The sequence below is a fragment of the Buteo buteo genome, chromosome 3 (genome assembly GCF_964188355.1).
Source record: "Buteo buteo chromosome 3, bButBut1.hap1.1, whole genome shotgun sequence".
Classification (NCBI taxonomy): Eukaryota; Metazoa; Chordata; class Aves; order Accipitriformes; family Accipitridae; genus Buteo; species Buteo buteo.
The window spans coordinates 73,708,885-73,736,249 of record NC_134173.1 but is presented as its reverse complement, the minus strand read 5'-3'; the positions used below and the strand labels follow the sequence as shown (position 1 = coordinate 73,736,249).

The 27,365-nt window shown below is 38.0% G+C and overlaps 1 protein-coding gene across 3 annotated transcripts in view; it reads left to right on the top strand.

The window, feature by feature from the left end:
* TRAPPC9 (trafficking protein particle complex subunit 9) overlaps positions 1-27,365 on the top strand; it is a 520,195-nt gene that overhangs the window by 228,622 nt on the left and 264,208 nt on the right. For all 3 annotated transcript variants that reach the window (XM_075024013.1, XM_075024014.1, XM_075024012.1), the window contains one exon: positions 22,187-22,340. In XM_075024013.1, the coding sequence (XP_074880114.1) occupies positions 22,187-22,340 (154 nt within the window). The remainder of the gene's footprint in view (positions 1-22,186; positions 22,341-27,365) is intronic.

Below are 27,365 nucleotides of genomic sequence, written 5' to 3'. Positions count from 1 at the left end.
AGAGGTTCAGATCCCAGGAGGATTGACTTAGTCCTTCATCTTTTGCATGCTAGATAAACTCAACTCGATGTAGAATCATTGAAGTCCCTAAATTGTTGTATCAGTGAATCACTTTACTGGTGTTCAGAGCACACTTACTGATGGTCTTGTTAGATTGTTTTTCAAGGTCTACAAAGAGGAGCACTCTCTCTTGTGATATGATATTCTACCCAGTGTAGACCTGCCACAGCCAAAAAACCAACCAAACAAAAAACCCCAAAAAACCTCAAGGAAGTCTGAGTCCCCATCATTATCACTATTCCCACTATATTTTTCAACTCTGAGAAGCATGATGTATGTTAAAGTAATGGTTGTGCTGAGATACGGCTGATTTAGTTTCCACCAGGAGCTGGAGAAGAATGCATTAGAATATCGACAAGAACAAAGTTTCTGATGTAGTGTGATCAACATTGTACATGTTCTCTGCATTCATAGTAACGAGGCACGCTAGACTACATTGAATTGTTGAAAATTACTGGTTTCTGCCTTAGTGCATCTCAAATACATTTATCTTTATTCTCCCTATGTACATAATTGGTAAAGAGTGGAAAGGACATGTACCAGAGTTTAATTTTGGTTAATAAGTTCACGTAAGTATGCTCTGAACACCAGTAAAGTGGTTCACTGATAAGAACTGCATATTTGAGTTTGCACCTACATCTCGAGCCATTTTAGCTTGAGTATAATTTGGTGTAAATTGACACTGAAAAAATGTATAGAAATGGCAACACCAGTGGCAGCAACAGTGGCAACACCTTCACATTTGTCAATAGTATTTTCCTTATCGGAAGCTCTTTGCAGAGCTTCAGTTCTTTGCGTCTACTGCTTCTGACCTTGTGGGTAGGCAGCTTAAAGTTATTTTTAGACCATTTGTGAGCATATTTATGTGATGCTGACTTTTTTAAATTTGAAAAGCCAAGTAGCTTTTTATAACATTGTTAAAGAGGCAGTGGTCTTGGCTCAGTAGTTAAAGTTGAATTCTATTTTGCACTTAAAAACTGAGATTTATCCTTTTAAGCACTGTGCTGGCTTAATGATTCAGTACAACTGTATGTTTGCTGGGAAGTGGTTTCTGGCTGCCTTGCTCTGGCTGTGTGGATTTCTCCCTTAAAAAGTACAGGTATAGTTTGTACTGTGTATCATCTTTATGCTATCTTTTCCTGTTTTAATGGGTATTCATTTCTGACATTTTAGATATTTTTGAAAAACAATGCAATTTCAGGATAAAACCAAAACCCCAGCTATACATAAAATAGCCTAAAGATTGAATATACCACTCAGCAATTTAAACCAGACCAAAAAAACCCCAAACCACCCCTTAATTATCCCCACATTAATTACTACATTTTCGATAAATCCACAATTAAGACTGAGCCAGAGAAAGACTGATGTGTAAGGTACTGGAACAGGGGCAGTTTCACCATGCAGTGACTTGCATTTTGTCTTTCTAATTTTTTTTCCCTGAGGGAATTGAGAGAAGCTTGTCTTGGAATCTCATAAAATAGCTTGCTGCTTCTGCACACATTATTTGGTCAACGTCTAGGATCTTCAGGTATTTTTCTGTTAATGAAAACTGGCTGTCGAAATAATGCTTTATAGGAACTATGTCTGTTCTCTTTGTATAGTTTGCTTTTGACCCTTTTTGGTTGTTTTTAAAATAAATACAGGTTTTTTGTCTTTGAGTGATTGCCCCATGTACACTTTCTAACAAGGATGTGTGCATTTCCAGCTGCTTGCCACCAAATACTTTAACTTCTCCTGTACTGAATGAACTAATGTCCTTAAAATACGTGGGTACCTCATGAAGGAGACTTCATCTACCTGTGTCATTCTTAGCATGACATTGCAGCTGTGTTTTTCTAGTTTCCCTAGTGTCCCTTTTAGAATATTGCCTTGCTTGTGTTCCTTATGCTTAGACAAAAATATTTATAGGTGATTTGCAGTTTTGGATTGTAGCGTTCGCTACATATCAAGGTGCCACGCTTAGATCACTGGTTGGCCCGGACCAGGGAAAGAGACAGATAACACACACAGTGTGAGCGCCAACTTCCACCTTTTATTGCGCAGTTAATTCCTTTTATACTAAGAAGGGGAGGCGGGATTACAGGTACATCACAAGGCTGCGACTAACCCTCTAACTTTCCGTGACATCGCGAGATCTTCCGAACGCCGAACCCTACATTGGATGTCAACTTTGAAGCTGTTGGGCTTTGAGGGTCTCACTCATTTCAATCTGTTTCTACCTCTCAGTCTAAATTTTTGATGTTTGATCCCAAAGCACATAGATTTTCTTTTCTTTATTTCCTCTTTTCAAATGAAAAAGACAAAAAGTTTCAGAATTCTCAGTCTTGAGGAAGGTCGTTGGTTAGTGCTCTGTTATGAATAGCAGAATTACCTTCTCTATTGCCTTATGGACCTGTAGGTATTTACAGTGTGGGGTGGAGCAGACCTCAGTCAAGCAGCCTTTATCAGCCTCAACTGAAGGAAAAAAAATAGTCTTCATCTGCTCTGGTGGTGCTTATGGCTGTGAGCATTTCTGCCGTCGATGCCTTACTGCAGCTCTCTGTCAGGTCACAGTGTTCTTCAGTGAGCCCCATGTTGCACAGTTCCAGGGAAATCTCAGTCTTTCCCTGGAGCTTCCACAGCATTAAAACTTCCAGGACTTCCCAAGAACATCTTGGAAGCTTTTTCTTGTGTCACGACCTAGGCTGGACAGACAAGGGAGTTGTGTTTAATTTGGAATTCCCTCAGGCTAAATTAAGGTGAAAGGATACTAAATGATCAGTTAAAGATTTTACTCATGACAGAAGGAAACTGAACTGGGGAGGCATGATAGTAGGTGGTGTGGTTTCTCACAACAGGAACTGGCATGAGACTACTTCTGTAAACCGTGTAACCCGTGGTAACCATATACATCAATTCAGGGAAAGAGGAGATCCCTCCTGTTGAGTCACGAGGTTCAGAGCAGACCCCCTTGCTTTCTGGACTCCTTCTCAGAGAAGGGCCCAGGGGCGGCTGGATCCACTCCTAGTCCCAGGCTTGGTCAACGGTTTTATGTCTTAAAGGGATGAGGTGTAGGGATTGTGGAAAAGGAAAGGGAAAGAGAGAAGAAGACAGAGAGAGAAAAAGGAAGAGAGAAAGATTTCACCCGTCCTGGGTCCAGCGTTGGTTCAGTCAGCCGAGGGGTCCAGTTCCAGTGGCCTTGTGCCCCTGGGGCTTCAGTTTGTGTCCTTGTATCATCCTTGCCCATCCTTTGGCAGGGTGCTCGAACTCATCAGGCTAATGAGCAGTTTGTGGCCCTTTGGGCTTGGGGGTCGTGTGGGGAGTAACTTCCCCTTCCCTGCAGATGTGGCCGTTGTTTGATCTTTGTATCAGAACAGGGAGCTGTGCACCCTCCAGCACGCCCTGCCCTCCCTGCCCTGTTGCTGAAGTCTGAGCTGATGGGCTTTTCACCTGTGGTTCCTTGCTGGGCAGGGTTTGTTGTTATGTAGAGTTCGTCTTTAAGCAGGACTTGCCCCACCACAATGTTTGAGACATTAACTCTTTCAGTCTCTCACATCTTGGTAACGCAATTATCTTAATAGAAGTGTATTGTCTATCTGCATCCTTGAGATACCTGGAATTATTCTGATCCATAACATGTTATTTACAGCATACCTGTTGTTACAGTTGATGTACTGAATTAAGGCAAACCTGTGTCATTACTGTGTCACAGGTTGATGTGATGGGCGTGTCCTGCAGCTTAGATAGTATTTTCTCAGAATCTGTAAGAGGCAAAGTACTCTGCCAACAAGAAACCCCATTGTGGAAGAGCTGGAGAACAGGGAGATGCAGTTCCTTGTGCTTAATGAGTGCCTCTGAGGCTTGAACTAACTTTACAAAAGCTGTCATTTGTTCTTTGACCCCCTAATCGGGCTCCAGCAATGATCTTTAGCTTTACAAGGGGATTCTCAGTCTCCCTTATCTGCTTTGGCTGCATTTGTTGATACACAGTGGTAACGGTCATCCTCATGGCATCCCAGATCTTCAAGGGACCATCCTCTTTGTCTCCTCCTTTGACTTTAATGGGTGTTTAAACACCTGGATAGACAGCAGTACAGGGTTTTTATCTTGAAGTGAACCCTACTGTTAGATTCTTTGCCCACCAGCTTTTCTCCATCCTTTTCAGGAACTTTCCTCATGAAAGCCTGCTTGGAAACAGTACTAAATGTCCTCCCCACTAGGTTTCCTCTCATTTGAGAAGAATGGAGCTTTACAGCAGCCGTTTTCTGGTAACAAAGAGAAAAAGAGGACAGAGACTTATTCTGAAATTCAGAAAATAGTGAACAGTTTTTATGGTTCAAGTTAAATATGGTAACTGCAGCTGACATATAATTATATCACTTCATGAGAACTGGTTTGTTTCTATCTATCTTCTCGGGGGGGGTGTGCTTTTCATATTTTGCATGTTCTTGTGTAAATAGAATCAGTTTTTCATAGGTCAAGACCACTGTCAATACAAGGATGTGCAGTTTGGATTCTCTATAATTCTAAAGCAGTCTCTGCACCAGTAGATATGTACACTTGAAGTTAAGTGGAGTTACTTTTTATCATTACTTCAAACAGGTACAAAGATTCCTAGAGATGATTGTGCAGCTGTTTCTCTTACTCAAGTTATTTTGAGCCATGCTTTTTGTTTGATGATGAGACATGGCCAGCATCTGCTAAGAGGAGCCTTTCATCTTCAGCCCTTACCCTGTTACGGTTTTTCCCTGGTTATGACACAAAATCTCTGATGCATCTAAGTGCATTGGAGCTCTGCGCTGCTTTTATATCAGCAACGATCACGTTGCAGGTCCTGGTGGGTACTAACAGGGCTGTATGATATGGAGTCAGGAAACTAATGTAGAATGAAGCACAAAGCATTTTGATTTGTCTGAGTCATTTCTGGCTTCCAAATAAAAGAGCTAACATCCAAAATCATCTGCTTTACCTAATTTTCAGCACTGAACATGTCTGGAATTCCATTTTTGTTGGATACCAACCAGAGATTTGACTCTGCTGTGGGTACTGTACTGGCCCAGATCAGATGTGTTTCTAATTCACTGATTTGTGCTCCTGATTCACTGGTTGTAACTAATGATGGATGCTTTCCCTCAGTTCCAGATCTTGTTGAAAATACCTTAGGAAGAATGCATTGAAGCTGCTGTAGTAATAATATACATATCGTCAGGAGTAAGTTTCCAACAGCTGCTTGATCTTTTGAGTTATAAAATTGCCCTAAAGTTCAGATCAAAAGCCTGTGGTCTGGAGAGTATGTCTGCACTTAACTGAGTGGCTCAGAGTGTCATGGATGGATTGATACCCCTTCACTTGTAAGAAAGAAGTAGCAATATGTTTATCGATATAAACCAGCAATTTAACAAAGTTTGATAATAAACGCGACAGTGGTTTAACAAGATTTGATGGCAGTGTACACTTGATTATTTACTGCATAGAGGACAGGGTCAGACAAAACTGCCAGGGAGACCCTCCCATTGAGTCATGATGTTCAGAAAGGACCCCCCTTGTGTTCTAAACTCCTTCTCAGAGGGGAGTTTAGGTGTGGCTGGATCCAGACTTAGTCCCAGACTTGATCAGTGGTTTATGTCTAAAAGATTATATGTGTGCAATGAATCTTTTCTATCACTTAGTTAGGATTTCAAGATTTAGTATTCTGTTAATCACTTAACGAGAATCTGTTGCAGCAAGGACTCTCTCAATCTCGCGGAGTAACCTTGAGAGACGTCCCTTCTCAAGGGGAGATCCTGGCGTGCAGCCCACTGCCATGCAGGAGAGCTCAATGAGCCCTGGGCTGTCCACTATTTATGGAGTAAGATAATTGACTCATAGTCATATTTATATACTGACTATAGATGTTAGTTTCTTCTGAATTTGGCTTGAGCCAGACATTGACCAGTACTGTGGTTAGGTGGGTGCATTGTTCAAATTAACGCTTGGCTATTGTGTAGTTATCTGTCTCCTCCAAATCCACTTTGAGCCGGATGCAGCCATCACGACCAGACGCATCCATTACGACCACCACCACTTGAACAGGATTACGGGAAATACAGGTCAGGCTGGGGCCGGGGAGCATACCGCCACACAGAGCAACAGCGAGTTTACCCCAAATCAGCTAGACACATTTTTGTTGACAGCAGGAAAAGATGCAATTTGTCTCTTCTCAAAAGTGGTGGAGAGGCCAGAGACTAATTCAACACAGAGCTTGATGGAATTGATTGCAAACTCTTTAAGACTTGCAGTTTAAAAAGTCAGTTGACTTTTTCCTTTTATCAGTCTCATTTTTTATTTTTAATTTAGTTTGGACAATGAGAGAAGTTGAAGGGGGTGAGGGAAGTACGCTATCCTTTTTTGGGTGATTTTTCAGCAGCATGTGGATGGGTCACGCCTTGAGTGAGGTGTTAAGCGAGGTGATAAGGCTTAGGCTAAAAAAGTAGCTTATGTCACATATATGAGTGTGTAACCAATACGTAAACACTCAAGCAGACCAGGACATCTTAAAAGAACTTCCAGTTTTTGGTGAATAACCTTCTTTTTCTTTATTTATAAATGTTAAAAACTGTTTAGCCACTGGAGTGGAAGAGCATGATAAAGGGTTTCATTATAGTCTGGACCATGTATTATCTACAGAAATGTTAACGGAATTCTAATTACTTGGCCAAATTCTGACCTTCCTTTGTACTTCCTCCTCTTCTGGGCATAGCAGAGACTTTGGAAAAGTTTGTTATTGATAGTGATGAATGGGAAAAAGATTATAAACATTAATAACCTGAGCGTGGGGATTAGAAGACTGGAAGAGAGGAATTAAACGATAAACAAAAGAAATTTGATTTGGACTCACTGACCCAATAAACCATAGGATAGTTTTTTAGCATGTAAGTGCACATTAAACAAAGGGTTGTTATCCCTCAAGTTAACTTAGTTTAAGCAATGAGGATTTATGGGCAGGGCTAAAGTTTTGTATAAACATTTGTCTATATTTTTGAGAAAACTTTTGTGTTACAAAAAAATAATTTTAATTATTAATAGAACTGAGATTGAGAGTAGATGATTTCTTCACTGAAATGAACACAAAATGTTTTTGTACCTTGAGATCAGTAAACCTACATTTCCTAAGCTGTCAGAAAGAGTAATTTATTTTTCTAGAAAGGCTTATGACAATAAAAATCATGAAACAATCAAAATTTTCACCTTTAGAAAACAAACTGCATTATTAAATCTACTGAAATTTGGAAGAAATGGGAGTAAGACAATGCAGCGACATCTGTAGATTTAGTAAATGTCATCATTATTAATTCCATGCACTTGCAAATCTTCAGTTTTGGTTTTTTTTTTTTTTTTTCTTATATATTTGATATCCATTATTGTTATAAGTGTTGTCTTTTTATCTGCTTGATCAGATCTTACTGGTTTGGATCCTGACATGAATGTAACAATTTAGTTGGATTTTCCTCCCTGAATTCAGTTTAGATTTATTCCTAGGCATTACACTCTATATTGTATATTATTCATTGTTCACTGGAGGGAAAAGCAAAGTATATATGTAAAATGAAATGCAAGGTGAAAGTTAAGAAGTTCAGAAACATTAATTTAGAGATAGGAGAGCATATGTGTCATGATTGAAGTCATGAGCTGAGGTCCTGTTTTTCATTTGAATTTAGGTTTGTTAAGTACTAAAGTTAATTTGGAAAGTGAAGTTTGTGTTAAGTCATTGACATGTTTTTAAAAATATCCATAGGCTTAAATAATAGGCTGTGCTGTGTTCTGTAAATAATGCTCTAAACTGCTTCTTATTAATGTATTTTGTATTACTCATAAGCAGCCTTTACCTCATCTCATCCTACAGTAACACCGCCATGCCCAGCAGTGTCAGGCACAATAGATACATCATACTTCACCAGTATTTCCTTTTTTCCCCTCGATGTATTGGTGGAAGTCTTATCTTAAGGTGGGCATTGCTAGCAGATTATTTCGACTGTCACTTAGTTTCCTTCTGAATTCACAGTGACTTGTGTAGGACAGGACTTAAGAATATTCAGTCACGACATCTTTAATAGGAAATAAGAGAATTTCATGAAAGTAAGTTATGGAGTGATTAGTGAGTGATGATAAAATGGTGGCAACAGGCAATAAGTCCATATACACAGGTTTTAATTGTGGAATTTAAATCTAGATGAGGAATATTCTTACATCAGTACTTCTTAATGTTTGTTTCCCAGACTGTTCTGTGTGGGTTCAAGTCAACTGCTTTCTTGTATTCTCTCTTGTATTTTGATGTTAGATCTCCTTTTCTGGAAAGAGCTGGCGATCTGTAATTTTGAGGGAGAGCTTCTTGTCTTTTATCTGGCATTATCTGGGAGGCTGTGCAGGCTGGACTCCTGTACAATGACATTTTCAAGCACACAGTGACATTAGAAAGTTGGTTATGGCTGTACTACTTGTCCTGAAAACATGCTCACAAAAACAAGCCCTGGTTTTTGTCTTTCATATTGCCTCTTGCTATTCTCAGTGCTGCTATCAACTAGACAAACTCACTTATTTTTGATCCCTTATGCACAGGAACTAATTTATACTAATCATTAACATTTTAAAAAATCTAGTATTTTTAAAAGTAAGCTGCTTGTTGTTTTGATAGAAACTGGTTAGTTTTTTTCCTAAGGCAATTTAAACCACGTGGCTTTTTTGTTTTCTGCATTTCCATACTGTTCAATTGAGAAAGCAAGTCACTTTATTTCCTTTCCAAGTCTTCCATTTTAGTTTGTGTACATGTATGAAATAAACAATAAACTGATATTTCCAATAATGAAATAATGATGATGATTTAACCAGGGTTTCTAAGCATGCTTGGCAAATGTATTCCAATAGGATAGGAACTTTCTCGAGACAGAAGGTCACAGATTTGCTATTGAAATGCTATTGTGTAAAGAAATAGAACATAAAAAGAGATAGATAAGAAGTGAGTTATTAGGAATTACTTGAAGGAAAATACCGATTCGGCTTAGGGTATACAGGTGTCATGGTTTAACCCCAGCCAGCAACGAAACACCACGCAGCCGCTCGCTCACTTCCACCCCCACCCAGTGGGATGGGGGAGAAAATCGGGAAAAGAAGTAAAACTCGTGGGTTGAGATAAGAACGGTTTAATAGAACAGAAAAGAAGAAACTAATAACGATAATGATAACACTAATAAAATGACAACAGTAATAATAAAAGAATTGGAATATACAAATGATGCACAGTGCAATTGCTCACCACCTGCTGATCAATGCCCCGTTAGTCCCCAAGTGGCGATCCCCCTGCCCCCACTCCCCCCAGTTTATATACTAGACATGACATCACATGGTCTGGAATACCCCTTTGGCCAGTTTGGGTCAGCTACCCTGGCTGTGTCCTGTGCCACCTTCTTGTGTCCCTCCAGCCTTCTTGCTGGCTGGGCATGAGAAGCTGAAAAATCCTTGACTTGGTATAAACATTACTCAGCAACAACTGAAAACATCAGTGTGTTATCAACATTCTTCTCATACCAAATTCAAAACCATAGCACTATACCAGCTACTAGAAAGACAATAACTCTATCCCAGCTGAAACCAGGACAGCAGGTTGTCCCAAGTTTGTGAAACTGTTTGCCCCCTTTGTTTGCTGAACAATTGCATAATCAATTTAATTCCAAAAGGCAATTTGTGCTTAAAGCTGTTAATCTATATCTGATATTCTCATTATCAGCTAGATGAACAGTTACTGGTTTAAATCCTATTGTATTGTTCTCAAAATGGGATGAAGGTACTTTTTGACTGGTTTAGACAATTTTCAGAAGGGAAGTGTAAAAAAGCACCATGGGGAGAGGTGTGGCTTCTCCTTCTCCTATGGCTTCTGTAGCCTTGGAGAGTCACTTGCATCTGCCTTATGGAGTATGTTTTGATCCCTGCCTGTGTTCCAGCTCCCAAAATAGCTGCCAAGGACTGGACCAAAATGCCCATGCGGTGGCATGAGGACAGGACTCCGGGCCCTCATGAGCTCGTGCCTGCAACGAGCAATGGTTTTGCCTAAATGCTGAGAATGGTTAGAGGTGAAGAGCCTGAAAGCTTGTAAATGAGAATTGTTTGCACTGCATTTCCCCCCCCACCACTGCGTTATTCTTTTTGATGATGTTCATGATAACAAGCCAGAATTATCCCTACTTATTGTTGCTCACGTTACAGTTGGCAATTAAGGTGGTGATTTGATTTAGTGATTTCCTGTGTACTACGGTAGTGTATGGATTTCTGTAAGAGAACAGTCCAACTGGAAAAATATGGGTACCTATTTGGAGGACATTACTGCTTGTTGTGGAAACCAGGACACTGCTAAAAAAAGAGAAAACTACTCTTTTATGACTTTTTACTCAATTATGCATCATTAGAGTCTTGTGTATTTAGGAAGGAATGCTGCTATTTAGCCCGTTTCCTACCACCTGGAAGTAACTTGATTTACAATTAAGAAAACTGCTCTTTTTAGTAATATCAAACCTCTTAATGTGCAATTTTAGTGACATGTCGTACAATGTGTCATGTGCTGATTAAAGTCAAGTTTTGTCCTTTTTGGGAAATGATTCTAATGTAGTATAGTCAAAGAATTTCATTTAATTACATGTGTAATACAACTTTCTGCCTTTTACTTAATTGGTCTCGCCTACGTTGTTTCTGCCTATTAGATGATAATTTAGCAATTTCCAATTTGTGTATCCCTGAGGGAGGCTCAATGGGAATAAATGGGAGTAAAAAAATCTCTGCAGCTTTATTCCTTGATTTAGTGCTTGATGGTGTCTCTTTTTCAGTTGTATGGAAAAAGAGAAATGGAGAATAGTAAGCAATATAAAGGGAAATCTTTTGTATAAAAAGCTTAGTTTCAGAACAAAGCAGATTGTGTAATCTTTGCTTAGTATATTTACAGTATTATTTCCTTAGTATAGGATTTATAAACCCAATATTAATAATATATGCTTCCAGTTTTAATATTAACCCTATAATCCATTTATACCTGTATACTTGTATAACTCAGAGCAAATTAGCACATTGGAAGCATGGGGGCTTCTCACCTGTGGATGGGAACATTTATAAAACTGCTACACAATTCTGGGCTACAATTTGTCTGGTAGTACTAGCTCATCATTTTGGGATAATCTGACACTGGGATTTGCTATGTTAAATTGTGCTTTGTAAATGAGAAAGAATTTTTTTTTTTTTTTTTTTTTTTTAACTGTCAAATTGGCCTAACACTGTGTGTGTATGAATGTGTGTGCCCCTTTATGTGTTTCTTTGGGGGTTTTGGCTTCTTTGCAGGAACTGGAAACCAGGTGGGAGAAGATGGTTTTAAAAAAAAAAAGTTGATGATATATATATGAGTGAATTTCAACTCTCTCATAAGCTGCAAGTGAAAATATATTGATTTTTCCCCCACTAAAGGTAGAGAATAAGACTGATTCCTAACCTGGGATTCAGTTTGAATTGTATGCCTAAATCTAGATATGCCTACATATGTTTTTATTATAGTCAGCAAAATCTAGTCCATGAGCGGAAAGTATATGTAATTTTCATAAAAGAGATCTCAAATCATTGTTTTCTATTTTGGTACTTTTGAAATGTACCTTGCAGTTTGCATTTTTTTTAGAGGAAAATTGTCTTGCCGAAATCTAGATAGCATCATCTTCTGAGCTTTTATTGTCTATAAAGGAATACTACAAAGAAACAGAGATTCACAGAATTTTGAGTAAAATTTTTTCTTAGTCCATAAAATTTAGATTTAGATGAATGAAAAGATTTTTTAAATTTCTAGGTTAAAAAGAAATGCTGAAAAAAACCCCACCTTCAACATTTACATATTTTAAAACCCTAACAAACCTTCTAAATAATATCAAGTTCATTTTTTACTTGTAATAATTGTTTGTCAGTTTATGAAGCACTGAAAAGATTAATCAAAAAATATATATTTTTAAAGCTAGGCATTTTTATAGCATTATTTCAAGTAAACTTGAGTGAAATACTTAGATGAAAAAAATATGCAACTCCTTAGTCCTGATAGGATATTCCTCATTTTAAGAACAATACTTTCTCTTAAAAATCATGAAAATTCTAAAAAAGTTTAGTAGTGTATTTAAAATGATACCATCAGTGTGAACTTCTAATTGGAAGGTCATAATTTGGGGGGTTTGTTTTAAATTGTTCCTCAGCTGGGGTCTTTGTGCTTGTCATGATGCTCTGGAAGTCTATCAAAACCAAAGTATTTGTACCTCAAGAAACCATTAGTTCACTGCTCATAACTTCTAGTATTTGTAAACCCCCTTCCCTCCACTTCCTCCAAATGTAGTGAAGAAATCTATTCTCATGTAAGAAATTTATGTATATGAAAATGATAAGAAATGTTGTTTTATTAGTGGCACCTAAAATCCTGTTTTTACCTCTGAGTTCCTTTACAGTAGTTGCATATTCTGCAAAAGCTTCCCAAGCATGACTTTGCTCACAGGTGAATTTTTTCCTTTCTAAAATTCAAACTACTATGTTCAAACTATTTCTGAACCATAGGAAAGAAAAGCAGAATGCCCTTTGATCTAGTTTGATTTTAATGTTTTTTTTTAATTTGCTTTAGTTCTTTGACGATGGTTGTGTCACTGCCCAGACATTAGGCAGGCGTGCAAACAGGGCTGCACAATCAATTCTCCACATGTAATGTGTGGTCTCTACCACCCTAATTGACTGAGGTAGGTTAATACGGCAGGCAACTGCTCTAAAATGTGTGTTTTTCCATTTTAATAATGAAATAAATACTGAATTTCTAGCTGTAATGTTCAGATCTGAGGCTTGTGGCCATTCGGCTTCACTGCCCTTTCCCATGGGCGCTCAAACTCATGGCTCACTGATTAAGAGGGCAACTGGCAGGGCAGTGATTTGGTAAGATACGGTGATTTCCAGTTGGGAAGGTTTGGGCTAAAATAATAAGGTATTTTAGAGCTGTGCTAATTTTCTGATATACTAATAAGGCAAATCAGACCACTAATGCAACACAGCAGTATGTGGGGCAAAGTGTGCAAAGGTAAATCAATATAAACATGATGAGATAAAAGTGAAGACAATCCTAGCTCTGCATATTGCTGAAATTAGATCCAGGACTGCTAAAAGCTGAGTATAATTAGCAATAGAAGCAACACCTTGGCTTGTTAACCATTATTTCCTGGGCAGAGGGGAAGTACTTTGAGGCTATCACATTAACGTTCATTAAGGATAGAACTGTTGATGAGACTTGGTAAGACCAATGTGGTCTTTCAGGCTGCTGCACTGCTCAATGGGAGAGTTTGTTTTCTGAAAATACCTTGTTTCTGAGCATGCTTCTAAGCACACATTTAGGTGTTATTGGCAGAGGAAGCATTAAATAAACTTCTCATGCATACAATGTTTTTGGGAAAAATACCGTTTAGGTGAAAACTTTGTGTATGTGTGTGTGTGTGAGTGAGATGTACATAATATTTATTAATAGTGCTGAGCAGTTGGCTGCTATGGAACCTGTATGCCTCCTCAGGTGAAGCTTACTTACCAGGAGCTAAGATTTAGGGAGCATGATTAAAGCTTCTTGTGCCCCCACTCATATTTGTGAATGTTATTCCTGGCACTAGTTACAAAATAAGCTCTGTAGGTCAAAACTCATGGACCACGTGGCTATGGTGGGCGATGTTTGCTGTTGTACTGGTTCTTTGGTTTCTTAAACTGATTATGTCCTGACTGTCTCCTAACTTTGCTTGTTGGCAGGCTAGTTTAAGTATGATGTCACTCACAAAATTTGCTTCTGCGACTTGAGAATCTGTAATAAAATCTGAATAACTCCTTTATATACCAAAAGAATCAATGAGGCTGTGGCAAAATAAACATTTTAAAGTCCGTGGACTGGGCTAACTTGAATACAAGACTATTCAAGGAACCAACCAAGGAGCACTCTGAACAGCTCTTACATTTTTAAGAAATCCTGGAAATGTGAAGGTCACACATGTGATAGACGTATACAGGTAGATTGAAGTATACATCTAGGAAGGGAAATTGTTTGGGAAAACAGTGACTTGGAAAAGAATTTGGTTATCACAGTAAATCATCTCGAGGTGAATCTCTATCTTGCAGTGCTCTGGGAAAAGGCCAAATGCTATCTTTGCATATAAAAAAGACAAGCAAGTAGATTGTAAATTAATAATTCACTGTGACTGTAAAGTCTGATTATATCTTGAAGTGACAGTCCATGGTGAAATGTGTACACTTGCACACTGAGTGTTCATGCATCCTATCATTTTACCCAAAGAATGAATCAGTTCCTTTATGAAAAAGTTGTATGTAAAGCTCTGTATCACTTCATTTCCTCTTGTGTAATCACTGAGATGGATTGCTTCATGTATGACTAATTTCTCAATTGTATAGGCTGTTCTGATGTTTTGAGCACTCTGTTTTGTTTTGAGCACTCTGAGTTTCGTTTTGACTAGGATCTTAGTATCTTCTCTGAAGATAACTTTTCAGGTGTGTGCAATATGTTATGGTCATATTCCTTTAGAAGAGGAGCATTGCCATCAATTGCGTGATTTACTGGGGATTTTTAAGACTTTTCTCTAAAGAGAAAATGAGTTGATGCTCCCGGTTTATCATGTTCAAGAGACTGTGAGACCCCTGTGAGTGTCTTGGTGTCCTACACAGACTACACAGGTCTTACACAGACTCAACTCCACTCGTACCATACCACTGTGCCCTTGGACCAGCAACAACCATCAGTGTTGGGACAGGACAGAGATGATGCTGTGAAGTGATCTGGTGGTAATTCCTGATCACAGTGCTCCTTACCAATGTTCCTGGTTTCTTTGGGGTGTTCCAAAAGCGGAGACACTTGGTGGTTTTGTCCCATGTTCCTTAATGCCAGGTGTGTGCAGAGTCAGAAGGAAGATACTGTGTTCAGATTTGGGCCCCTCACTAAAGGAAAGACACGGAGGTGCTGGAGCGTGTCCAGAGAAGGGCAACGAAGCTGGTGAGGGGCCTGGAGCACAAGTCTTATGAGGAGCGGCTGAGGGAACTGGGGTTGTTCAGTCTGGAGAAAAGGATGCTGAGGGGAGACCTTATCGTTCTCTACAACTACCTGAAAGGAGGTCGTAGTGAGGTGGGTGGTGGTCTCTTTTCCCAAGTAACAAGCGATAGGACGAGAGGAAATGGTGTCAAGTTGTGGCAGGGGAGGTTTAAATTGGATATTAGGAAAAAATTCTTTACTGAGAGGGTTGTCAGGCATTGGAAGAGGCTGCCCAGGGAAGTGGTTGAGTCACCATCCCTGGAGGTATTCAAAAAGCATGTAGACAAAGCACTTCAGGACATGGTTTAGTGGGCATGGTTGAGGGTTGGACTCGATGATCATAAGGGTCTTTTCCAACCTAAATGATTCTATGATTCTATAAGGGTTGCAGCAGGTGAGTACCTGGTTCCTCCACTTGAGGCTACCTGAAAAAGATGCTCTGAACATAACAGAGATGCTTGTCTTATTCCACTCTATTTCTTCTCTTTATATTATGGGGTGGGCAATCTTCTCAATCTTTTCCTGGGAAGATTGAGAGAGCTGGAATGATAACTAGGCATGACTCTACAATGAATTTTTTTAGTCTTGTTCGTTATATCTGGCACAAAGTTCCATGTTTTTAATTTACATATGTTTTCTTTTGAACTTCCTGCTATATAAAGGCTATACTGAATTGTACAAATGAGCAACTGAATATGAACATATATCTTTTGAAATTTATTTCTCTGATTATTAATATTCCACTGAGAGAGAGGTAGGAGGTGCAGTATGGCATTATTTTGGATAATGACAGAATTACAATCCTTTCATAGTTCAGATGTGATAAATAAAGGGAGGATATTCAACTCCATCTTCAAGTATTATCATGTTTACGCTTTTCTAGGTTTCCTGATGGAGTGAATGACTATTGATTATTAGTCTCTTAAGCCCCCTATAGGAATTGGTATATTTATAGAGTAGACTATTACCATTATTATTATTATTATTTTAAATTTCTTATTTCATTAAGTAGCTAACAGTTTTGTTGTATGGTGATTGCCATAGAAGTCCAAATTATCTAAATGGGCAAGTGAAAAAAGGTGCAAGTTGAAGTTAATTGTTATGTCTCTTCATTTCCAGTTTATGGCTTTCAGATTTGGAGTTAGGAATTAAAAAGCTAGATTCTCAGCATGCATAGTATAATCTCATTTAAAGAGAAGATTTATGTAGCTAACTATCTCTTAACACTGTTCCATTTTCAAATATTACGTTATATACAGTGGAACTGTTCTTTCCTAGTTTAACTTTTTATCATCTGAAATGTTGTGGATCAGATAAGTATAAGCTGTTGAATTTTACAGACTTCAGCACTATAGTTTGACTTTTATCTCCTCTTCAATTATTTTAAATAAATAATTAAGTTCTAAATGCAAATTTTTTAATTTAATTGACCTTTGCAAGACTAATGGAAAAATTTATCTTTTGCTCTGCATAGTTCAGATATTAAAGCAATCCTTTTTCTTTATGAAGTCAGTTTTAGGCCAGGAGGAGAGATCATTACTTATGGGTCGCTTGAGCTACTTATTTTTACAGTTGCATTTTATAGTAGTGAACGAAATATAGATTGCACTTCTAAAACAGTGAAATAATTAGAAGTAAACACAAGGTATATGTTAATTTGCATTACCTTACTTTCTCATTTTCATCTAGTGATACATATGTATTCATCTCATAAGAGATTTGATTCTTGAGCTCCCTCTTTGCCTATAAACTATTATATACTGGGGTGTCATGACCATTTTTTATATCAGCTGCAGAACTTGTATTTAGGGTAGAATTATGTGTACCGGAAACATGATGTCATAAAAACTTTATTACTGAGATTGCACAATGGCAGAATCAGGTGAGGTTTCTTTTTTTAAAGTAAGCTTGTCTTTATGCATATTTGTTTTTCCTTATGAAAGTGAGAACAAGAGTATCATCCTCACTTCTAGCTTTTTCTGAAACTTAGTGTCATTGACTATACAGGGATTATTCATATAAATAAACATTTTGCATAAGTAGTAGTAATATGGTCTGGCTCTGTGTCCCTACTGTCTACTTTATATAAGAAAGGAGGATGAACAAGAAGCATAGTATTGAATAAAGTCTCCAACTGCCTCCTTTCGGCTTCATTATGGAAACAGCTTGCAAACTCATCTGTGGATGATAGCATTTAAATAGGTAGTTAGGCATGAGGAAGAGGTTTTGGGTTCCTGTTATATCGTTTCTTCCTAAAGATAATTGAATAAGGGCTATCTCTAGATTTTATTCTTCCAGCCTAAGCAGCAGTATTTTATTTACTTAATGAAAGATGAAATCTAGTTATGTTAACCAGATTGCTGCTTTTCTTTTAATACCATGCCTGCTTTTAACCCTGCTTTATTCGGAGAGTGTGACATATTTAATTTTGCTTTATAGATTCATTCTCTTGTAAGAGATGAGGACATCAAAAGAGCCAAGATACATCACTGGGGAATAGGGTATGCCTGGGACGTGCCCGCTCTCCTGCCAGGAACAAGGGCAAGAGTTTATACCACTACAGGCAATACTCCCTTACTGAATTTTTCACCTATGAATTTTATCTGCTGCTTGCCACTTCTGTGAAACTGTCGGTGTTGCTTAATTTTAACTGACACTGCTTCAGTAAAGAGGGATGTGCAAGGCACTGGCTCAGGAGTAGTCATGATGCCATTTACAGGAAGTTTTTTTTCTTGATACAAAGTCCTTTCTGTTGTGCATTTTGTTGTCAGGACAGAGTACTCTTTCCAATAAAGTTGAAACTCATTTTATGAGAAGAGGTGAAATGGACTATCTGATGTCTTTAATAATTCTGGACTGTTACTTTAATAGGACTTTAGATAACTGTCATTGAAACGTCTGCTGCCCCATCAGAAGGTTTGTCATTTTTTTCCCCTGCAAGTCATCCTGACAGGTGACGTGAGATGATACGGTGCAGACATATCATCAGCATTGCCAATGAGCTGACCTTTCCCTCTTCATTCACTTAATTCGTATTTGAATAATTTGCATCCCTGTGACAATGCTTGGTTGTCTGAGTAGCTGTCACAACGGCTTGGGCTCGTTTCATGACAAAACCCAGTAGTTTCAAAACACGACTGTTTCATTATTCATGAAAACTGTTGTTACTTTATCCCTCCTCCCGCACAAGCAAGGTTAGCCAGAGAGAAACAAAACCTGTTTTGCATTTGCAGGATTGGCTATTAAATATTTTTGCATAATGCAGTGTTTTTGTACAAATATCTCATGATTTATTGAAAAGTCTCCTCATAGGAAATTTGGATAGCTACCCATGAGGCAAAGAAGGTTAAAATGAAATTCTAGTCCCTTTTCCTGAAGCAAGTATATGTTTAAACTTCTGTGGTTTAAGATCTTTTATGTTTTCCCTGATATGTAACTACTGTGAAGGGCAAGGTACCGTGTATACAGTTACCCTTGCACAGCGTGAGCCATCATTATCCTAGCCATTTGTAATAAATTGAATGCCTGTTTCAATCTGAATTGCCTTTTTTTACTGCTTTCTATATAGATTCTATAGATTCTTGTATATCACAACAAACAAGAACAAATTTGAGGAGAAAAGAGGTGCAGAGAACTCTTAACAAGAAACATAGGTTGTAAAGTAACTGTAGATTACTACAGTAATTTAAGTGGAGAAAGACTTCTACAGCTAAAACACATTTTAGTTTCATTATTTTGATGCACAGCACAGTGGCAAAGTTGGGCAATGGTCAAGAGGTTGCCTTTCACTGTCTTCTGCTTCTTTGAGGCTGAAGCCCGTGTGTTCTCTACAGATCAGTTAAAAACTCAAAAATCCTTCTTTTGGTTGGTGATTGTCACCCAATGTCCAGCTTATCCATTTTCTCCTTCAGACAACCGGCTTCAGGAATTGTTCATACATTTATTAACACCTCACTGGTGAAATGCATCTTTTGAGATGGGAGAAATCTTCATATTAAAAGTGAAGCGAAGAAACTGTGTTTGTGTAGGGGTACATTTTTAAGGATGAGTGACTGATTTAGGTTACGGTATTTATTTTTTGTTTTGATTTTTGTGTAAAGCCTTCCAATTTACTACTCATTCCATAGGCTGAGGAATAAATACTGAAGCAACATTATTGATAAAAAATGCAGAGACAAAACTCGATACGAATATTTTTAGCACAAGAGGAAGCAGAATACTGGTGATAAAAGGCATCTATGTTTAAGAAAAAGAGCTAGAATTTAATTTTGTCGTGCTTTACTTTGAGTGTAACTATAGTCTTGAAAAATTTAATTTTATCTCTGTTTGTTGCTTTCCTATATTCTGCTTATAGCTGTATTCATAATATTATTTTGTGTGATATTTTTCTCTCCGTAATTCTCTTTTACTCAGACCTCTTCACTTTCTAGCTGGCAAGTATGTTGTTGGGGTGCTCTGTCTTCTCATGTGACATAAGGTGTCACTGTGCTGAATACAGCATACACAGTATAAATAAAAACATGGTTAAAAAATTTGAAAAATTAGTAGAGGTTCTGAGTGCTAGGAGCCCTATTTACTAAAGTTTTCCATACCTTGGAGCTTAATAAAAGTTATTTCAAGCAGACCTGTACAATGAAACATTGTTAAGAGTAATCTCGGCTGTATTCCTGAAGCTGATGTGGATTTATTGTAGGCTGTTGGGGAAAAAGTGCTTACATGCATATTTAATTTCCAGAAAAAAAATCAGCATATTGCCAGTAATGATCCATTAACAGAAGAATGCAATCTGAATGCCCTCAGTTACATATGAAATATTGTTAGGCAGGAATGTTTTTCTAATATATTTCACTTAGAAAAGTGTGGCACAATAATTAGATGAGAGTTGTTTTCCAGGTCTGTTGGGAGACAGACTCTAAATATGTTTGACTGGTCAGAAACTAAGATAGTTTGTTGTCAAAATATGACTACAGGTATCTAACTGTGAGTATTTATATGAAAATTTAAGCAGTACTGTCTATATAATAGAAATCAAGTACCGGGTTTGCATCTGCTCAGGTACCACAGAGTGATGAATTGATCTCGGAAACAAAGGCAAAAATGATTCCTTAATGTTCCAGTTGCGTCTCTGTCTTTCACATGCATTGCCTATGCAAAATCCAGGAAACTCAACCTGCATTTGCAGAATCAAATCATACTTCAATGCCAGTAAGAATTGATGTTGTTAGTCATAGTTTCAGGCCTAATATTTCTTTTTAAATCCATGCTACAGATTGTATCTAGGTGTTTTTCATTACATTCTTTATTTCTGGTTTGATTCCTGCAGTTACTGTGATACACTTTTGTTGCTCATTTTAGCTTTTTCTATATGCCCAGCGCTTGATGGTCTTTGCATGCAAATGAAGAACTCTTAATGATCTCTTGCTGTAGGAAAAAATAGCCCAAACAAAAACACCTCTTAGAGAGGAATAGATTAATTCCTCTGCCTTTTTTTAATTTTTAAATGTGAAGATCAGCAAAGATACAGTCTGCAGAAGAGGTAGCTTATAGAAACAATAATTCTGCCACCTTTGTCTCAGTGCTGTATTTGTACTTTTTAATGGTGAAGGTAGTCGTGGAACATTAACAGCTTCTCCTGAGATGTCAGGTTTTGCTCAGGGTGAAGCATGATGGGCCTATTTGAATTCATCTTTCCACAATAAACTTCACAAGCTCTAGATTATTCCTTGTCTTTATAATTGCCGTGTATTTTCTCCCAGTTTCTTTTAGGGTCAAGATTCTCTTAAATTAATGCTAATTATAGAAAATCTCTTCTGGTCGGGGGGGATTTCAAAGCCCTTTTTTCTTGACTTTTGTTACTGCTGTTTTCCTTTTGGCAACATTTATAGAATATGTTTCCCTCTTTATATGTAGAAATAGATAAAGGAATAATAGTAATCTGGTGTTTCTGTGAAATGCCCTTCCTATATCCCTTCTTAGATTGTAGTTGCATTTCATCATGAATGGTTTTCAAAGCTGTTTCTTGGTCTTCTGTTTTCCTTACGTGCAAAGTCATCTCAAGAGCAATATATTTTAGTTCTTCCCTAATTATTTTTCTATTTCAGACGATTCAGGAAATTAAAGCTGTTTTGGCAGCACAGTATATTAGATCTGCTATAACCACATTTCATGTGATGTGAGCTGGTCTGAATTCCCTTTCATATTAGATTAGTGATTCTAGTTTAACATATAAGTATTTAGTATGCATTATAGTGTAATATATTTAATTTGCTTTTATGCCTTACTGTACATTTAATAAAGCAATTATTTAACCATTTACTGCCAATGAATTATACTATGATATTGAAATAATATTTCCTGTAATTCATGAAGATACATTAAGCAAGATGGAAGATCTCCTTAAAGAAAAAGAAAAGGACCACATTTAGGCCCTAGTACAATGGTTATTTTGTCTTTCCTTCCTGAGGTTTGTAAGGAAATTTTTAAAGGAAAATTTAGAAAGTTGGCTTGTAAAACCAAGGCAGTGCACATGGCTTTCTAAGTGTGTTACTGTTCACATCAGAAGACACTTTTGTATATAATATTTTGCTTCACTTGTGTATAGGTTGGGATTAATAAACTACTTTAAATAGTATGTTCATCAGCATTTGGCCCAGTCTTGTTGCCTTTTTTCAGCAAGTCTTAAGCACACCAGGAGCTTTTACAAACCAAGAATGAAGGTAGATGAACCTCTGCAGAACCACAGTAAGGTCAACTGGTTGCAACTGGAAAACAGATGTCCTGTGTACCACTCACAAAGGCATTAAGATGTTCATTGATGATTTGTAAAAAATCTTAACATCTTCAGTAGGCTTAGACTTTTGTTTTTAGTAGCATAAATCATATGGCTTATATATCATTAGTGTACAGAGTAGATGCCACTGAGACAAATATACTAATGTTGTAGTGCTTGGTTTCACAGTGTTCTGCATTTTCTGCAGAAGTAATATCTTTAAAGTTGTTATAGTAAAAATCCTGGGTTTTTTTCTCTTTCTTTTCCCTTTGCTACAGTATGGCTATCCAAGTTGACAAGTTCAATTTTGAGAGCTTCCCAGAATCCCCTACCGATGGGACACAGTTTGCGAATGCAAAGCAGCTGGAAGAAGAAAGGCAACAAGCAAAAGGTCTGGAGATTAACAGCAAGCTGGATATTTGCTGGAAAATTATATCCTTTCATGAATACTTGCTTTAAAAATATATAAATAGATACCCTGTGAAACATTTTATTTTATAATTCAACTCACTTTATAGCAGTGTTACTGAAAAGAAAAGTAATTAGAACTATGAAGCTTATCATAATTATAGACTGTTTAAGGTTAATTGTGCTGTATATTATTTAGATGATGCTTGGGTCTTACTATTATGGCTTTTTCTGAGTCATTGAGCCTGCCACAAACCCTGTGTGTTTTTCCCAACTTTTAGGGAACTGAGGAAGTATAGTTAGGATTGATGATTAGTAGTTTTATAGAGTTGGATTTTTCTGTTCTCCCCCACACCGAGTAACTGAATCATGAAGAAATACATGAAGCTGGATTTAGAGTGTTTTCATATATTTAATTAAATTTAAGAACATATTAGAATAATTTATTTCCAAGTCCTCTATACAGATTTAGTAATATATCTAATCTTGGGTAGCCTTTTAAGGCTTAGAAAGGACTTCTGTGATGACTTAGTCATTCTAAACATAAAATTCCCATAATCATTCTAAATGCAGTGAAGTACTGCCTTATGATTGTTAAAAGAAATTACATTCAATTTAGAATTAAAATAAACCAATGGTGTCATTGTAAATTTCATGATTTCCATAAAAAAATCTTGTGCTTGGCTTGTCAAAAATACACTTTTTCCTGATTTTCATCAGGGAAACGTTCTGTGCAGCCAACAGCCCCCCAAGCCGTCTGTTGGTACTCGGCATCTTGCAGGAGATTTATATTTTTCGCTCAGATCATCCTCAAATTTGCGTGATAGTGGGTGGCAGGAAGTAAGGGAAGAGTGGCAATCAAATTGTGGTTTATCTTTTTGTGCTTTTATTTGTACTTTTATCTAGTGATCAGAAATGATTTTTCTTTACTAATTATTAAATTAGCTGCATAGGATTTGTCAAAGGCAAGACTTGAGACATAAGTGAGATTCCTAGTGCCTGGTTCCATCCAGGCTCCCTAAGCAACATTTCAGAAAGAGTTCCGTTTATGCAAAAATGTCAATATTTAACCAGAACTCACTTAGAAAATTTCTGTGTTATGGAAAGATATTTATATTCTTTCATAGCATAGTTGAATTCTTACACTGGAATTCAATGCGTAGTTGTAATAATTTTGTCAGGGTGTAAAAATACATCCTCATTCATTTCTGTTGCTGAGCAACACTGTTTACATCCACTCTGCGTTCTGTATTTAAACCCAACTTTGATACCAAAACTATTGTGGCTGACTTGTAAGTCAATACCTTAGAAAACCAATAGAACAATGCATGAATTCTGTGTGTTAAATGCAGTGCAAGCATTAGTTTCTGTGTTTTTAAGATTTGTTATGCATGTTCTCTGTGTTTCTAGAACTACAACCATTTTAATGAAAGGCAACAGATTGCGCATGTGCTTAAAAATTCTTCAAGAAACGTGTACATTGTTTTCCAGATTTCACCCCAAGTAGTCTTTCTCATCCTTTTATTTCTTACAGCAACATTTAGATGTGAACCAGTAAACAAAAATTTCTCCTCTCACTTCTGCTAAGTTTGAGAAACTTCATTTCTGAGATGTCTGTCTTCCCACCAGAGTACTTTGACACTGACCAGCAGAGTTTATTTTAGACCTACTGATGGGCAGACACATGGAGAAATGGATGGATGTCTTAACTGCATAGGACTTGTTTTCCTTCAGAAGCCAACCTAAATGCAGCCAAGAGATAAAAAGTATTTGCAAAAATACAAAAGGATATAGTTGCTTCTGTTTCTTACTAGGGAAGGCATTTTTGCAAAAGTCTTTTGAATGGTAAGACCAGGTGATCTCTTTGGTATCTGCCATCTTTGAATGACTTTGAACTCTCCAGCTAACCTTTCTCTGCCAAGTATATGCCTGAGAAGAGGAATGTATGTTTCAAGGAACACCGTTCAGACAATTTTGTTATAAGTAATCTTATGTTGTTTACAAGGGAAGGGCTATATTATTTAGCTTGCAACTCCTTAAATTCTTACTGTGTTGGTTGATACCATATGAAACCATCACATAAACAAAGGCTTCAAATTTTAAGTGTGTGGATTACATTGACTGCAGTGAAAAGTTAGTTATATGCAACTCATGTGAGGGCCAAAAATAGTTCACAAAGGATGAGGATTTCAGGCTGCATCTGTATGTCTTGAGGAGAACCAAAAGTATTTTCCAGTATGGAAAGTCCATTTTCCATGGCTTTATCCATTGAAATATTCAGGGTTTCAAGTGATGAGATTTTCAGTGCTTCATTTGTGAAAGCATTGTAAAACTTGATCGATTTTCATATAATTTTGAAGGGCTGAAGGCAGAAGGTAAAGACAACACAGCGTATTATTCAATTCAACCTTTGTACATTTTTGATAGAATGAAAATTATTAGGAAAATAGACCTTTTTATGAGAAAGCTTACTGCCATGCCATTTCAATTAAGAAAAATTCTGAAGTAATGTAATTTAGTGTATCTTTGAGATTATAGTTGTATTGAGATAATTTAAATTAAGAACATGCTGTCTTGTTTTTTAGCATCTGTTAGATGGCATCTGGTATCAGCTTAACAACTGGGGTTTGTTTTAACACAGGATTTGAACAGACGGAGCACATGTAATATTAACATGGCTAATGTTTTCAAATTATACTTCTCTTCATATTCTCTAAATATTGTAAAAAGAAATTTGTATTTTCTTCAGGGGCCTTCTGTGTATTTTGACTTGTGGATCAAGGCATCTGTCCTAAGTGTACTTTGAAGTTTCTAGAGTGCTATGTCTCTTGCTGAGTGCTCTAAGATGTTCATCTTTTTACTGATACTTTGTGCCTGAATTCTTCAACATCTTGAGTTAGGAAATGTCATGTTCCCCATGTGGAAGATGAAGGGCAGGTTAAACTTCTCTCTGTGGTCTTACACACTCTGTGTTAGACCCACCGTAGGTTATTAGTCTTCAGAGTATTCCATTGATTTGTGCCATCTACATTTTGACTTCAGAAATTCAAATATGTTCAGAATTATTTCAGAGAATTTGGTCACATGTGGGTGATCCTCATTTTTAGAGGAATAAACAAAGATTTATCGATGTTCAGATGGTGGAGGAGATTTTTTCATAGGAAGCACAGAAAGGTTCAGCTCGGGGTAGCATCAAGAAGTTACTTATGCTTCAGTTTGTTGTAGCTCTTGCTGCTGCTTAATGAACAGTCTTTCCCTGTCCTCTAGCTCTGGGTGCCTCTTGTCACCCTCCTGATGAACTGAGGTAAGAACATCTTTGCCAGCAGACTTGCTAGTTTAATGAGTCTAGCTTTAGACTTGGTACCTTGCAGGATGGACCCCAAAGCCTGTAGAGCAGTGCAAGAAGGGGGAAGCACGGGCAGGAGGAAGTGATGGGTGAGGATCACCGAATCTACCCTAAGGTGTGATCAAAAGCCCATGTCAGATGCTTGCACCTGAACTTGCAAAAGCATGCAGAGGAGGAATTAGAGGTCAGTGTGCAGTTGCAGAGCTCTGGTGTCACTGGGATTTCAGAGACATAGTGGGTAGTTTGTGTGAACAGGGTGCACTGACAGGTGGGGATGGGTTTTTTAGGAAGGTTGGGCAGAGATGATGAAGTGCACAGGGAATTGTTAGGAAATGAGTGATGGCCAATTGGAAGCTTTTGGGTCAAGAACAGTTGTCCAACAGGGTGATGCAGCGTGCATTTATTACAGACCATTCAATCAAGAAGCGAAGCTGGATGGACTCTTCCTTTAACAACTGAAAGAGCTCTTCCAAATGCGGATTAGGAGATTTCTGGAGTACTTTAAAGACACTTTTTGTGTACAGGTGCTGGATGGCTTGATTTGGCATGTGCTGTGTGGGTTCTGCTACTTGAAAATAATGAAGATCCAGTTAGAGGGGTGAGGTTTAATGTCAACTTTGGCTACAGTCATCCCGAGATGATGGAGTTTAATATCCCAAGACAAGTGAGGAAGGCAAGTAGCAGCATAATGACTCTGGACTTTAGGAGAGGAGACTTTGGGGAACTGCTAGGCAGGATTGCACAGGAGGCTGCCCTCAGGAGCAGAGCGGTCCAGGAGAGCTAATGGACCTCCAGGGGCAACCTTCTCAAAGCCCAAGAGTTGCAGCAGTCAACAAGGTACATCTGACTCTCCAAGCAAGGCATATCACAAGGTGACTGTAGCAAGTTGCAGCCAGGTAAATTCCGCTTAGGTACTAGGAGAAATTGTTTTCACAAGGAGGGTGCTCAGATAGTGGAACAGGTTGTCCAAAAGTGCTGTAAAATTGATGTCTTTAAAGATACTGAAAAATTCTGGATGAGGCCTGATGCAGTTTCAATATTTTCCATGCTTTAAGCACAGGCTTGGACAGTAACTCCAGAATTGCCTTTCAATATAAATTATTCTGTGATTTGTTCAGCCATGCAGTGGGCTGGGTGAGGGAATGACTGCTAAAAACAAAACTCATGATGATCAGAGGGCTGGAGCACTTCTCCTGTGAAGACAGGCTGGGAGAGTTGGGGTTGTTCAGCCTGGAGAAGAGAAGGCTCCACGACAACCTTCTAGCAGCCTTCCAAAAGGGGGGCCTACAAGCAAGCTGGAGAGGGACTTTGTACAGGGGCATGTAGTGACTATCACTATAGCTTTAAATAGCTTTAACTGAAAGAGGGTAGGTTTAGACTAGATGTAAGGAAGAAGTTCTTTACTGTGAGGGTGGTGAGGCAGTGGAACAGGTTGCCCAGAGAGGCTGTGGATGCCCCATCCCTGGCAGTGTTCAAGGCCAGGTTGGATGGGGCTTTGAGCAACCTGGTCCAGTGGAAGGTGTCCCTGCCCATGGCAGGGAGGTTGGAACTAGATGATCTTTCAAGTCCCTTCCATCCCAAACCATTTTATGATTCTGTGATTATAAACTCCTTTTCCTCTCCCTGTCTCCTGCTCTCCCCAGGTTTGATTGCAGCCAGAGAAATTTTCTAATGTACTGTGAAAGAATTACTATTCCAGTGAA